This window comes from Phalacrocorax aristotelis, chromosome 1, assembly GCF_949628215.1.
Source record: "Phalacrocorax aristotelis chromosome 1, bGulAri2.1, whole genome shotgun sequence".
Lineage (NCBI taxonomy): Eukaryota > Metazoa > Chordata > Aves > Suliformes > Phalacrocoracidae > Phalacrocorax > Phalacrocorax aristotelis.
Window position 1 is genome coordinate 132,504,224 of NC_134276.1, and position 15,678 is coordinate 132,519,901.

Below are 15,678 nucleotides of genomic sequence, written 5' to 3' on the forward strand. Positions count from 1 at the left end.
AGGGTACCTGACTCTGCTCCCTCCCATGGGCGGGGAGGGGACGAGGCCACACCGGAGTCCTTGTGCTCAGTGGCCACACAGGCTGCAGCAAGGAGTGGAGCAGGGGGGAGCAGGGACCCACCTTGGCTGTGAGAGGGGTCACTGAGGGGTGTAATAGAGAGGTGGCAGCAGAGAGAAGGGAGCAAATTAGGTTTGCAGCGCAAATGGGTTCTTTATACAATACGACTCATCCTTCTGAGAACTACACTGGTATAGGCCTGCAGGGGGAGGGAGGCAAGAGGTGGCTGGGGACTTCAGACAAGGACACTTGGGCCAGTGGCTCTAAATCCAGGTTCCCAGGGCTGATGCCTTCTCTGATGCTCAGCTGCTCGTTTGGCTGGAGAAAATGTTTTCAGGAGGAGTTCCAGCAGACACCACAGTGAAATGCTGTTGAGTGAGGCTCCCCTCCTGGTGTGCCACTGCTGATGGTGCAGACCAGGTGCTCAGAGGGGGAGATCTGGCCATGATGACCTGGCTGGCCAGCAAGGGGTCTGGGAAGAGCTGCCCAAGTCTATCCAGGCTCTCTGCCCTACTACAGCACCAGAGAGCCTGCTCTGGAGCCCTGCACTTCCCAGGCATTCCCCCGCTACCATGCCTCACCCCTTGGTGAGGCTAAGGAACCTCTGGTGCCACAGCTGCACCTCCTCTTCTCCCTCCTTCTCACTCAACACCCGGTATGTCTCGTTTCTGTGGCAACTGCGGTGAGACACCTGCAAGGAAAGCCTGATAGGTATCATAGGCCTGATACCACTGCCCATCATTCCCCCAGGGAAAGAGGACCCCCAGGATGGATGGCATCTGGAGGCTGCGATGATGGGCGGACAAGAGGGAAGAGGGGAGAACCAGCTGGGAAGCAGGAGAGAGAGGATGATAGCCGGACATGTGTTTCCTAAGATGCAGGCTACTCCCCTGTCCTGCTCTGGTGTTTCTGGTTTTTGTTACCACCTAGGAAGCACACAGTAGATGGTGGAGACCCTCCCCTGCAGGTATATACAGGGATGCCTCAACAGGTAGGAGGCTCCCCACAGCTCCTCTCTCTCAACATTAGTGACTGTCTCCACTACCACCTCTTACAGCATCTGTGCAAATCCTGCTGCCTCAGTTACCTGCCAGCCATGCTTGGGTCACTATTTTCACCCCCCAAACACACCCAAGAGTGTCCTACTGGAGGGACAAGGAGTAGGCCACTGAGTCCTGCAGGGACTTGGGGCTGGCTGTGGACGGACCAGCCATGGAGGAGAAGGCTGTGTAAAGGGCAGTGCTGCTTCTTACCTTCTGGTTGTAGAGGCTCTGCAACAGACACTGGTGGCTCTTGAACGCACAGTAGCTGGGGTGCTGAACTCCACCTGAGTCACAGACCTGGGGAGACGGGAATGAAGGCCAGAGAAAGAAGAGGAGAAGGAGGGATGGGAGCACTCACTGGGCACCCACCTTGCTCGGGGCATCTCTGTCTTGGAAGGTGGTGTACTCTGCCTTCAGCCAGAGGGCCACACGAGGATCCTCACAGCCATGGATGGCCATCTGACTGCACCAGTACTCCGCCCTCAGCCCTCTGAAAACCTCCATGCCATAGTACTCCGAGGCCTCCGAGGAGCTGGTCTGCAAAGTGGTGGGATAAAGAGAGCCATGATTCTTCCCCTTCCCCACCACCCAGTTCAGGCCTCTCCTCAGAGGCCAGCTGGAGATTCAACACACTTTGTACCTTGTTGCCTATGGCCTGGTACTGGGCTGAGATCTGAGGGTTGATGTAGGTGGTAAAGCTGCCTATCTTGCACTGAACACGGTTCAGGTTTTTGATGTTCTGACACTGCTCCCTCTTCAGCGAGCAGAAAGCACAGTTAGGGCACAGGTCCATGTGATGCCGCCCGAGGCTGTCACACACCTAGGGTGGATACATTGGAGGGGTTGCAGGGAAAAAGGAAACTGAGGGGCTGCCATATCCCTGGCTTGGAGTTTGCCTCCCTAGTCACACAGGTCAGCTTCTCCAAGGAGGCGGCACCTGAAAGGACAGTGCTGACAAGCTCTGGCTGCTGGAGCATTGTGGTCAGCACTGCAGAGCCCTGCACACAGTGGGGACCAAAGGTGGATATCAGCATCTTTACCAAATCTCCGAACCCAAGGACTCTTTCTTCCATCTCCTTCCAGGCCTGGGTGACCACTGAAGAGACACAGTTTCCCTCCAGCATTGCATAGCACAGGATAATCACTGCCTCGTCCTGCTTCAGGGCTAAAAGGCTGACAGAGAAAGGGATGGAGAAAGTTAAGTCTTGTCTCTTGTCACAAGCTGAAGAGACAGATCTTTAGTTAAAAACTGAAATGGGGGAAAACAACCCCCAATGTGAGAGGGGCTGGATGAGGAGCACAGCTGGAAAAACTCTCCCAGCAGCCCTGCAGCAGCTGCTGCCTAGTTTTGTCCATCTGAGTGCACAGCAGGGAGGTGTTTGTTAGAGGTCTGCTGAGTGTTGAGCATGTGCCATTTGGGTCTGGACTATATAACTTACTAAGCCTCCCTCCTGCTTGAGCCAATGCATTTGACAGAAAGGGGAAAAAACTGGTAACAATGATTGGACTGTTCATCCAAACTAACATGGGAAGCTAAAGGTATAAAATTTAAGGACAGTGGGACAAAGACAATAAGAATATCTTACATCTCTTAGGAACAGAAGAAATTGTACACACAATACAGAACTATTATTAGGCAGGGATGGTATGAATTCTCAGCAATGATGCAGAAGAGGTAAAAATTCTCATGAAATATTTGTCTTCTGAGTCTGGAAACAGAATCGATAAATAAACAAAATGATCTGGCAGAAAGTAAGAAAAGATAAGAGCAGCAATTGCTTATGTTACAATGCACTTAAAATTCATGCATGGGCTAACCTGTATGAAGAATTTTTTCTAAGAATATCTGAAACTTCTTGGAAACCTTCCAATTAGCCTTAAAAAAATAAAAAAAAGAGGTGGAGAACCTGGAGAAAGGTCATGAAGATGAAATTTCCTAAGGCCTGGAAAACTTTCACCTGGAGCAAGAAATGGAAAAATCTATACTTATCTGAGCAAAGGCACTAGTGGGTGGCCACTCAGTCAGTCTGTACATTTACCAAGATGAGGACCAGCTGGAAGGCTGTCTTCATCAACAAACAGAAGAGTAATGATTTTTGGTGATTGGAATTTGGGGTGAGATCCGTTCAAACCAGAAATTAGCTGCATGTTCCTGATACAAAGGGTATTTAGCACAGGAGCAGCTGATGGGGTGGTTTCTCCACAGCTTGGAAACTTCAAAAAGATATCCCAAACTTCTCTTAACAGAAGGGTCTATAGCTCAGCCACATGATATGGTTTTTCCTTCAGGGCTCACTAGGCATGGCTCCATGTCCTGTGCTGAGCAGGAAGGCCAGGGTGAGTGATCAGAGCAATTGCCAGGCCTGAAGGCTAACAGAGAACAATCTTGCCACCGTTAAGCTCTTGCAATTACATGGTGTGTGAACAAATCAAGCTGTAAGGAGTGACTGGTGTTCACAGATCCATAGAAATGTGAGAGGCATACACCGTATGCACAAAACATGCTTGGCATTTGCACTGGGTTTTGGTGTGCACTCATGTAGGAGAATGTGGGTGAGCATTAGGGCTACTAATAGGAAGAAGTTTTGTGCACCTCCTTAATAGATCCCTGGGCCTCACCATACACCATGGATGAAGGAGCTTGCAGTATGTGCTCTGCACTTGCAGCGGGTCAGAAACAAGCAATCCTGTACCCAAACAGTTCACACTAACCAGCAGCAAATGAGCATGTCAGGATCTCTGAAGGTATCTCTCTCACTTAGATACTACAAGAGAACCTGGAAAATTTTAGTCACAGAAAATCTAATGAGTGTTAGATTTTTTTAAAAAGATGTTACAGTCAAACTTGTTTTATCACAGTGCAGCAGATGATGCTCTAGCCTGCATCGAGGCAAGTGAAGGTGTTCCTTCAGCACACTGTCCTGTACTGTGCTGTGGACAAGCTGCAAATTGTATTCTGTGGATACAGACATGAAAAAATTACGGTGGTGCCACCCCACAGCACATAAACGACATCCACTGGAAAGTTGAGTGCGGCTGAAAACTGGAGATCTACATATTGCAAACCTGTGCATCACTTACTGTGATGCACCACAGTGTGACCAACGTGGTCAGAGGCTTGTGCAGAGAAGGCCAGAGGTCAGAGAGGACAAAAGAGTGAAACTGAGGACAGCAGTGACAGATACCAACTCTTTCATCTAAAGCTGGAAAGAAGTAAAATGTAGCAGTAAAAAAGAGAAACAAAGCCCACCTATCCTGCAGAGAGTATTTCCAGAACCTGTAATATCCCCTTTGTCCACTCTTCCATCCCATGGCTCCGCATGATCCTTTATATTTTGGGCAGTTTGTTTGCTCTGTAAACATTCAGACCATTTAGCATACCAAGAAGAACATGAAATTTTAAATTTAGAGCAAAGTCTGTGCTCATCCTACTTGAAAATCTTGTCTAAGGTTGTTCAGTTCAACCCTCTCAGCATTTTTCTGTGACTGGGAGCTGGATGTCACTGGTAGAAGAACCAGTCACAGCTCCCAAGGCACACCTAGCATTTCTTTTCTAGAAAGGATTGCTCTTTGTGCAGGAATTACCCAATACTGACAATTTGTCTCTTAAGCAGTTGTAGCCCAGGTTAACAAGTGTTTGGTCTACTTTGCTGATAAATCTGTGGCAGCCGAAGGGAGTCCCTTCCACCACTCAGATGCTTGACTGCTTAGGATCTTCGCCTTCAAGATTTGGTAAACTGGCTGGGTCATCTTGATGGAACTCACGAATTTCAATTAATGACCCTGATATTATTCCTCAAACTTATTTTAAATAATTTATCCACAAATATGTCATTATTGGCTGTTGTTCCACCACTTGCTTGTTATTCCAGTGGCACATTGTGATTTGATTGCTTCTTCATCACAACAGGATGATCAAGCCATTAAAGGGAGAGGCACATTAACAGTCATTAAAAATGATATGAATAGCTCTGGTGTTTTCACCACTGAGGTAGAAAAAGAAGAAAGCTGTCCAGCTTGCTGTACTTTTTTAAAAATAGCCAATAAATAACAACCTAAGGCTTAGAAAGCAACTGCTAATAAATGGGTTTAACAGTCTTTGCTTTCTCTAACACATGTACGTGCAGCCTGAACAAGATGCAAATAGATGATTACAGGCAAAGGGGCAGTAAAAGGGAACTCGGCACCAGTCTTTTCTAAAAAGAGTGCTTCCATAAGTAGCTCATAAGTTGCGATAAAACATCTGCTGAGTGCTGATGACCTACTTGTTCAGAACAGACGCAAAGTCAGACGTGGGTAGGAGCCCCTGCTGCATGGCAAACTTTAGATTTATAGACCGTTTTTGATATGATTGGCTCATGCAGGTCAGAAAGCCTCGCGGTCCTTATGCACCTTTCTGTTGACCATGTATGCAGATGCACACGAACTGTGTCCATAACTTCTGCTCACCCACCCAGGAAACTGAATAGTGCCGTCAGCCTGAGGCTGCCAGGAAATTCTGTTGCTCTCTTGTCACATCTATTTCCTCCTCTATCTCTGTTCTCCATCTCTGCTGCAAGGTTTTCTGGCCTCATGGTTGCAAAATTATGATTTGGTTTACCACTTCTGGATGAGTGAGACATACCTCCACCATCCCCAAGTGAAAGTTAGTTCCTGAAAGCAGCTGAGAAGCGTCACCAGACCCAGCTCCTCCCTTGCTTACAGACACCTGCAATCCACAATGCCATGGTGCTAGGTGCACCCGGGGGTTGTCCCTCGTTCCTCTCCCAGTGATTCCCAGCACTCTGGCACTGCTCTTTGGCAGCCACTCTCCCACTGCTGCTGCCTTATGGCAGCACTGAGGCTTTGTGTCCCATCACAGAGGCACCACAGACAAATGATACAGACCTGGTACAGCACTGTTGCTGCCCCCCTGCACTCATTGACACACTGCTGAGCTGTTTGTGGATGTGCAGAAATTTCCCCATGCATCAGGGAAACAGATAGGTCTGTCTACAGTGATTTCCTAATGCAAATCCCTCCCCAGCTTATTACCTCTGCATGTTAATGTCCTAACTGCTGCCCTGGAAAAAAAATGAACAGGTACTGGGAGGCAAAGTTTCAAAGAAAATATGAAAAATATAATTAAGAAGAATCTGTGGGCCAAGAGCAGTGAATGCTCAAAGGCAAAAGGAGAAAACTTCAGATAAAAACCTATCTTGCTTTAGCATCTCAAGACACAGAGCAGCACACACAGAGCCTACTTCAGTGGTATTGCTGAAGAGGGCTGGTTAACAACATCCATTTCTCCCACAATGTAATGGCAAAGATTTTCACCATTAACCTTCAGCTGCTGAACCTCCCTGATATTGGCTGGCTGTGTGAGGTGGAGTGAATACCTGAGGGAAGCAGAAAAGAAGGAGCAAATAACATCTTTCCAGCATTTTGTAACTTCTGATTTAGGTGGGTTGCTGCAGGAAACTAAAACCACCAAGGAAAATGCTTCAGCTTCAGAAAGAACAAGAGATCTTGGCCTGCATGCCAAGAAGGCAGGCAGGCTGACTAGGTACCTGGCAGACCAAGCCCAGCAGGTAACCCGACACAGGAACCAGTGGGAGAACAGGAACATAACAGCTGCCCAAGGATCAGGGGTGTGTGTGTCAAAGTGTGGGGAAATTTATGTTTTGTAAATACATGTCTCCTGCTGACCCACACAATATTGCAGCCTCTTACCTCTTCCCACCTGGGACACTGACAGCCCCCTGCTCTGAGATTCTCAAAAGCCTGGGAGCACTTGAACATCTGGCCTGGTGGCAAGAAGATGACCTACCTTGTCACAACTCCCCTTTCACAGCTAGCCATGCACAGTAGCAATTTGGAGACACTCAATTGTGCCCTGGCTTTACTGAACAAACAAAAGATGCCTCTACATCATCCCCAAGTGACAGGTAGTTCCTCAGAACTGAAAGCTGAGAAGTGTCAGGGGAGTGGGTCCCATCCCGCACCACCAGACCCAGGATAGAAAAGAAAAAGTAATTGTTAACAGGTGATGATAATTAAAAGAGAGTGCTTTTCTGGGGACTGTAGTTGTAATGAAGGGTCTTGTCTTAAAATGGAAGCCCCTGGGGATGAAGTACGTAAACACAGCAAGGACTATTTGGAGGAGTAAAGCAGGAGTAGGAGGGTGCAGCCACCAGGAGGGCTCGGCTCAGCCTTGCTGGGGAAGCTGGGCTCATGCAAACCATGAGCATCTGCGTGCAAATACCAACGGGACAGGGTCTGTATCCAGGACAGCCGTGATGCTGGAAGGGGTGTCAGGGTCGTAGCAGACAAACAACGCAGCAGCTTCCCACTGCCCTGGGCAAAAGGGCAAACACAATTCTTGTGTGCAAACAGAAGTGCAGGGAAGGGAAGGGAGGCTGACCTCCTTCTGCATACCCAAACACTGAAACCCATCGCTGAATGGTGCATGCAGAGCTGGAGTGTGTGGGTGTTTTAAAGGGACACTGAAAATTGCTACAGAAAATGAGTTGTGCAGGTTTTATAAGATGACAGCTATGGAGTTCTGTTCAGCTTACTGCAAGACTGAGTCATGGCATATAGGTAACTCCAAGGAGATAAAATACTGGGAAATAAATAGTCAAGGGGGGCAGAAAGCACAATAAGGACTAAAAATTGAAAATAAATGCAATGACATGCTTTTTCCCCCTGTAATGATTCACTGCCAGCAGAAACACAGCAAAAGTATGCTGCCAGTTCTTCTTGTTATTTTGCTACTGTCATCATGTTTCTCTCTAAAGGTCACAGCTACCTTTGTCATGTACCATGAAAGCTGGTAGAACTACCAGAGCAGCTGCCACAAGTGGGGTGAGCGAGAAGGGATGGCTATCCCACTGGACATAAGACCCTGGGGAAGACTTGCAGCCCTGGGTTCAGTGCCCATCACAACCATGTGCACCTTGTGTTAAACCAGATGCTGAATGGTACCCAGCCAGCACTGCTCCTCTTGCTGGAATGGAAATGCCTCAAAGCATGTTGCCCCTTTTTTAGGTAATGCTTTGAAGTCCCTTTCAGAGGAGGCAGGATGTGGCAAGCAGCAAAGGCAACAGGAGCGTCTCTCTTGCCTTTTTGTTCTCACTTGAGTTTAAGCTTTGCTTAGCATGATTGATGGGGCTCGGCTGCCAGATTACAGACACACAGTCAGCATTAGTGTCTTTGAGAAACTCTGCAGCAGAATAGCGAGTGTCATCTGCAATCACACCAGTCCCTCAATAATCCCAATATAACTAAATCAGAGCAAGGCTCAACTTCAGAGGCAGGGAAAATGAACATATCCTCAATGAAACATAATTTTGCCTTAGAGTACATAACACCAGAAAAAATTTGCCAGGCAGTAAAAGCCTCCTACAATATTAGGAAGGAGGATGACATAAGTTACAGCCTTCCAAGAGAACATTTACAGCTTTAACAACACAATACAATTCGCTTTTACATGCAGAAGTGGGATCTCTGGCTCAACGGTAGTAGTATGCAGTGCTTTTAGCAAAAACCACAGATGTGCAATAATGCACAAAACCTATGCGCTTACAGGAACTAGCCAGCAACAGAATGAAACCAAAATGACTTCTCTATGAAAACCACACCTAGACAGCATTTTTTTTTTCTCTTGGCAAGCAAAATAATCTTTGCATCTCAGTCAAAGCAAGTGGTCGTCTGCCACAAAGTACTAAAGGATAAAAAAGTAAATTTGAGTGAAAACATACCATCCTTTTGCAGGTCTTTTCTATTTGGGCTCACTGGCCCCAGCTGCCTGAGCACAGAGGTGAATGGATCCTGGCAGATCAGCTGGGAATAGCTTGAGATGCTCAACAAGCTCCTAAAGCATCCCTATCCCTGAAGAGCTAAGAGGGGTGCATGAAAGGATTGCAGTAAACTGGACTGTTGCAGGGTCCTGGGCTGAACTGGCATGCAGCTGCTTTCAAAGCCAGAATGGGGAACCAGAAAACCACTAGGAAGAGCAATGCACAGATCCAGAGTGCAGAGAGGTGCACATGCTCAAGGAGAAGTAGTGGTCCTGCACAGCCAGGACCAAGGCTGGGTGCTCCCAGCTCTGTGTCCTAGCCTGGGGCTGCTTTTGCCCTACTCGGGTGAGGATGGAGCAGTCCTCGGAGCGCTCCTTGGGTCAGAGTCTTTTAAGAAACGTCTGCTTCATGTTGCATGCAGAGAGGCAATGAGCACAGTGAGGCACATGTTTCCTCCAGTGTTCCAAGGACCTGTGTTCACAAGAAAGCTATTTTTGCGGGTCATCCAGACGCCCAGGAGACATGAGTTGGGAGGAGGGTGAGTGCAGAGGCATTGCACACTGCAGATAGCCACAGTGTAGGGGTACATGTGCATGGGATAAAGCCTAAATGCTTAAGGCCCAGCCTAAATGCACTTTGCTCAGGACACAAGGACAGTAACCTCATCAGGCGCTAGCAGTGCTGGGTCACCCTCTCTCTGCTCACTCTGTGCTGGAGCAGGGGGTGTTCTGTGGGCTCACCAGGTACATTACTGCTCAGTATGGGATGGCTTGCACCAGAAAGTCCGCCTGTGCTCACCAACTGCTCAGGGCAGGTGCATGAGTGCTGTGGGGGTACCAGCCAGCGTGCATGAGGACAGCCCTGCATGGGTAGTGTGTGGTACTCTGCCAGGCAGGGAGATGGGTCTTCCCCTTACCTGCCACGGGGAGCCGTTTCCTGCACCCCCTCCTTGGCACTGCCTGACGTGCTCCCTGGGTCTGACTTGGTGCTGGAGTCTGGAGAAGTGCCCTCAGGGCCTAGGGATGTCTCCAAGGAGAGGGCCAAGTGGATCAACTGCCAGATGCTGTTCTGCAGGCGTTGCTCCCAGGCTTGCTCTGCCCGGGCAGGGGATCCCAGCCTGGGAGGCGAGGGGGCAGGGGCAGGCGGGGCCAGCAGGGTTGGTGGGAGCACAGGCAGTCCCCTGTCCTGCGGGGGTCTCGGCACCCCTTGCATGGCCAGGGGGATCTTCCTTGGCAGCAGTTTCTGACTCGACAGTGCATAGGAGTACTTCAGGAGAGTATCCACATTGGTGTGCAGCAGGGCATCAGCGGGTGACAGAGATGCCTGCCCTGGAGGTGGGGAGAGAGTGGGACGAGGGGCTGAGGGCACCTTTCTGAGGTCAGCCAGAAAGCTGCAGGGGGACAGAAGATTAGCTACATGAGAACAGCAGGCAAGCAGGGGCATCTGGCGCAACTCGCTGCAGTCGTACCTTCTTCCATAGGGGAAATTTCACCCCTTGCCCAGGAGCCTGCAGCATGAGGTTGCTCCACTGGGAGGAGAAGGTTTTTTGGAGGAGACAAACTCAGACATGGGATTCGCTGAGTGGAGGAGAGAGGGAGAAAAATGAGTCCCGCTGTGTTATCTTCCCTTCCTCCTCACCCCTTCCACCTCCCAAGTGATACTCCCCCCTGCCCCTGGTCTGTATCCCGCTCCCCACCTTGATGTAGAATTGGTGTTTGAAACAGCGGTACTGGGCGAACTGGCAGAAGGTCTGAAACCACGGAGCCTCTGGGAAGTCAGAGCAGACTGGACCTGGAGAGGCATGAGGGAGAGATGTGGGATGGGGGCAAGCTGCACGTTTAGGCATCTGCCCCCTTGGCCTGGGTGCAACAAGAGATGGGGACCTCTCAGATGGCTGTTTTCAGAGCGGCTTGTTGTTGGAGGGGAAGTCAAAGCTGTCTGCCCCCAAGTGGACTTCACAGCCTTGTGCTATTACAGCTCCCAATCCCAGGTGCCACATGCACTTTCCCTCCAAACCACTCAGGGTTTCAGTTCATCCTTCTGCCCTTTTTCACATGATCATCTTCCCTTTTACAGAGACCCAAACTTCCTGTTTCCAGGATCTGATGAGGGTTCTGTTACTAGTCCCTGAAGGGTTGTAAAAAAAAAAAAAAGGCAATTAGTGATGTGATAGGTTAAAAAGATGACCAGACCAGGCCTGGGAACACCAGAGGAAACAACCTCTTCAGAACAAAATAGTTTGACAGTGATCCCAGCCATGCAGGCAATGGTAGAAAATCCATAGGACCAAGATGCTCCTGGCAAAGCCTGTGCCTGCACACACGTGCACCATAGTCTTGACCAGCACTGGTGATCCGACTGGCTCAAAAGCCGCAGCTCTTCCTGCAGTGATCGTAGGATAGCTGAGGTCATGCAGGAGAGCCAAAAACTCTGGGAGATTTGGGGGAGGGGGGTAATCTTGTGCTCCCTCTACTCTGTGGGTGTATGGCCCAGCTAGCACAGCCAGCCCTTTGTGCAGACCAGATGGGTCAAGTGCTGGCTGAGGCAGAGGAGGTTGCAGTGGAATTGCACTGCTCTCCTGTTAGTTACTTGTATACCACCTTTTACACTGTACACACTTCTTCCTTTGTGCTGAGCCCACGGATGCACCAGCAAAAGTAGAATTTCAGGTATCCAACAGGATTCCAGCCCAGAAGAATGCCCACCTTGTAGAGAACAAGCCAGATCCCCTCTTTGTCCTTTGGCAATGCTCCGTGAAATCCCTCCAGGATGTGGAGGACATGGACCTCACCAGTGCAATGGAAGCTGCAGTATTTTACTCCACCACACAGCCACTCTTTGCAAAAGGAGCATTGCTGCCATCGGGCAGGGGAGGAAGCCCAACCATTTGCTAACCCCAGTGTTAGCCTGGCTTTCCCAGGCCAGGACTGCATCCCCAGTAGCTCATACAGGGCCAGACTTGGAGTACTACAGCTTGCTGTGTCCCATCATAAACCATTCCTAAGACGATACAGAAACTTTCCATTTTGGAGTGAGGGGAGAAGAAAAATATGTTTGCATTCCAGCATCTGGGAAGTGAAGGAAAACTTGACACAGATAAAGTTTCCTGTGGGCTCTTTTCGCTGGTCTCCTGATTTTCACCATGGTTCAGCTTTCTCACAGCCTGTTGAATGCTGATGGCATGGTCTGATGAGCAGCTTGCCTCCTTTAGCACTGATCCCCATATCCTCTTTTCTCTCAGCCCATGTTCCCTATGGAAATACTTGCCCTTCTTTCAATACTCTGATCTTCCCACCAAGGGGACCCCTTCTCAGCACCAGCTGCTTAGTTTAATTAATATGGTCCTTTGCCTCTTTCCTCTGCTCCTCCTGCCCATGTGCTTGCTGCAAACAGTTACAGCTTCTGCTGGGTGTCAGGAAGCCACTGCCTTGGGCTTTTTGGCCAACTCCACCTGCAGGATCCCCCAGCATGGGCAGGGACGGGGTTGGGGGGGGGGGAAGGCAATTAATTAACAATTTCATTGTCACTAAAAGATGGAACCAGCCAAGCTATTTGCATACACTCATGACAAAACATCCTCCTGACTCTCATCTTCCACAACAAAGAGCAATGAAAGGCTGCGTGAAGGATTCCCTTACTTAAAACACAAGGTAACTGCTTTCCTCAGCACCACACCTGAAGAGGCACAATTAGTGTTCATGAATATTTGCATGTAGACAGCACTGCCATTTGTCTGTGAGGACAGTAAAGACAGAACTTGTGAGGGCACATGCTCTGCCACATCTGCTCAGTCTCTCAGCCTGGCTGCAACATGTGCCAAAATAGCCCCAAAACCGGAAGAAGGGGAACATGGAGGGGAATAAAGTCTGCCAGATGGGTCTGTTGGGCTGAGGGATGGAGGAAAAGAAGGCAAAGAGGGCACCCTGAAAAATTGTCCCATCTTCTGGCATTCCCAGATGCTCCTGCTTTTGGTAGCCAAACCTAACCTCCGAAGGCAGCAGCTGTGGGAGAGTGACTGGATATACCAAAGAGCGGTGCCGGGGTGCTGGGCATCACCAGGAGAGCAACCAGAGACAGCCCCTGGGTGCACCTAGCACTATGGCATCGTGGATTGCAGGTGCCTGTAAGTGAGGAAGGAGCCCAGGACCTGTCCCTGGGTCTGGTGATGCAGGGTGGGACCCTTTCCCCTGACACAGCTGCAGAAAAAAGCAAGAAATAGTTGCCCTCAAGCTGCAGTCCAAATAAGCACAGTTGGCTGATCATTCAGTTCATTGACGTTCATAGCTAAATATAAAGGCATATTTTTTATGAGAAAATTGTTCCTATTTTTTTTCCTCTGAAGAAAAATACAACAGAAGTAGTCCCAAGTTTTTCAGCTGCGCAGATATAATTATGCCACTTAAATTCACTGATGCAGGGGTACAGGGAAAGTATGACTGCAGAGACTTAAAGGATGCTGTTGCTATGGCGCTTTCTGAACTGGGATATTTCTTGGCTCCTGAAATGTTAAACACTTAAAAAAGCAGCTTATCAGCTCAAGATTTCTTAAAGGCCCATGAGAGCCTATGAGCCAAGCTTCTGCGTTAAACCCCAGATCATGCTGGAAGGAGCTGGTCAGGTTGTAAGATGAACTGTTGGGAAGAGACGATGAGCTTCAGTGAACTTCAGAAAACTGTGGCCAGTTTTTGACCCTGCCATCCCACCAACAAAGATGTGGAGAAACTGAAGAGGTGAGTGAATAGCTGAAGAAGTGGCCATGGCTTTTAGCCCATGACCCATGAAGAGAGGCTGGGGCAGCTGTGCTTGTTCAGCTGGGTGAAGAGGAGATGGGCAGGTTAATGGCAGCCCACAAGCACTCGAAGGAAAGCTACAAGATGACAAAGTCAAACTCTTCTCAGTAGTGCCCCACAACACAAGATGGAAAACACTGCAAATTATGGCTTGGGAGGTTAGGACTTGCCAATAGGAAAAGCTTTTTTCTCCAGGATAGCAGTGCAGCACTGGAAGAGGTGCGCAGAGAGGCCAGAAAACCAAACTCCCTTGCACAAAACCACGGTGATGTAGTGCTGGGACTGTCCTTCTCCAAGCTGAATTTTGGGCTAGAGACCCCAAAACGACCCATCCCACTACCATTCCCATAATCCTGTGGCATTTCAGGGCAGAGAAACAGCTGGCACTGCTCCCGTTGGGGTGATGCCTGCCTCTGCCCCTGGAGGTAGGGTGATACCTGTACCTTCAGGGACATGGCCATGATTCTCCTCCTGGTCCAGCTGCAGGATGGTGGGGCTGAGGCAGCCGTGTGCCTGGCGCAGTTGGCAGGAGATGTGTGCCTTCCAGGGTGGCCGCAGGCTGGCAAAGAACAGCTGGTACTCACGGTCTGACAGGGGGCTGCCTGGAGCAGGAGGCACCGGCAGAGCAACAGAGGACATCAGCAAGGCCAGCAGCCCTGGGGGAGAAGGCAGGCTTTGTTTAACCCTCCTTAACAGGGGCAAGAGGTGGATGGAAATGAAAGAGTGGCCAGCAGGGTGGCCTGCTCCTGTCTGCTGGTGCTGAGTGGGGACACTGGGATGAGCTGGCCTGAGGTCTCCCTCTGTCACCCCTGCTTGCAGGGTCCTTGGGGAACCAGAAGCCCTGGGGCAAAAGGGGGAAAAAGAATTAAAAAGAAGGAAGAAAAGGAAAAAAAAAGAGAAAAAGGGAGAGGAAAGGGAGAGGAGGAGAGGAGAGGAGAGGAGAGGAGAGGAGAGGAGAGGAGAGGAGAGGAGAGGAGAGGAGAGGAGAGGAGAGGAGAGGAGAGGAGAGGAGAGGAGAGGAGAGGAGAGGAGAGGAGAGGAGAGGAGAGGAGAGGAGAGGAGAGGAGAGGAGGGGAGAGGAGAGGAGGGGAGAGGAGAGGAGGGGAGAGGAGAGGAGGGGAGAGGAGAGGAGAGGAGGGGAGAGGAGAGGAAAGGAAAGGAAAGGAAAGGAAAGGAAAGGAAAGGAAAGGAAAGGAAAGGAAAGGAAAGGAAAGGAAAGGAAAGGAAAGGAAAGGAAAGGAAAGGAAAGGAAAGGAAAGGAAAGGAAAGGAAAGGAAAGGAAAGGAAAGGAAAGGAAAGGAAAGGAAAGGAAAGGAAAGGAAAGGAAAGGAAAGGAGAGGAAAGGAGAGGAAAGGAAAGGAGAGGAAAGGAAAGGAAAGGAAAGGAAAGGAAAGGAAAGGAAAGGAAAGGAAAGGAAAGGAAAGGAAAGGAAAGGAAAGGAAAGGAAAGGAAAGGAAAGGAAAGGAAAGGAAAGGAAAGGAAAGGAAAGGAAAGGAAAGGAAAGGAAAGGGAAAAAGCCTCCAGCCACATCCTGGGCAAGCAGAGCCAGGGACTGGTGTGGCCAGTGGGCCCAGAGGGGTGGTCTTGTGAGAGATGGGGCAGCAGCAGGGGGTGGCAGCAGCAGGGACTTCATGGCTCCCTCCAGCCCCAGCCCCCAGCTCTGAGGTGGCCCTGGGAGGGTGGGTAGTGGCCAGGCAGGGGACACTCACCCACCAGGCAGGGTAGCCTCAACATGTCTGCCCCGGGCCCCAGCACCCCTCTCCCACTTGGTGGCCCTGGCGACGGTGGAATGAGAAGGGGACAGCATAACAGCTAGGGAGGGGAGGGGGTGTGGAGGGGAGCTGAGGCATAGCCTCATGCCTGTGGGGGTGTGAGGGGAGATGGGCACCCCCTGAGGAAGGAAGAAGCCAGGGCCATGGGGACAAGGCAAGCAGGAGGAGTGGGAGCCAACCTGGGAGCTTCCCACTCTGCTCAGGGACACGGTGGTGGCTGGCAACAATCTACAA

General features: G+C 50.0%; 1 protein-coding gene across 1 annotated transcript; it reads right to left on the bottom strand.

Moving 5' to 3' along the window:
- Positions 1–635: 635 nt before the first annotated feature.
- Positions 636–15,406, bottom strand: ACRBP (acrosin binding protein). The gene is made up of 10 exons (XM_075108254.1): positions 15,382–15,406; positions 14,116–14,328; positions 10,579–10,673; positions 10,351–10,459; positions 9,799–10,210; positions 2,142–2,274; positions 1,742–1,921; positions 1,471–1,638; positions 1,312–1,398; positions 636–749 (listed from the first exon to the last, which is right to left on the bottom strand). The coding sequence occupies exons 1-10, from the start codon at positions 15,404–15,406 to the stop codon at positions 636–638; spliced, it is 1,536 nt and encodes a 511-aa protein (XP_074964355.1).
- Positions 15,407–15,678: the final 272 nt, after the last annotated feature.

Coding starts and splice junctions, on each gene's coding strand:
- ACRBP (XM_075108254.1), bottom strand. CDS start 15,406: ATGTTGAGGCTACCCTGCCTGGTGG. Junction 10,211..10,350: donor AATTTCCCCTATGGAAGAAG/GTACGACTGCAG, acceptor CCCCACCTCCAG/GGCAGGCATCTCTGTCACCC. Junction 2,275..9,798: donor GAAACGGCTCCCCGTGGCAG/GTAAGGGGAAGA, acceptor TTTCTCTGTCAG/CCTTTTAGCCCTGAAGCAGG.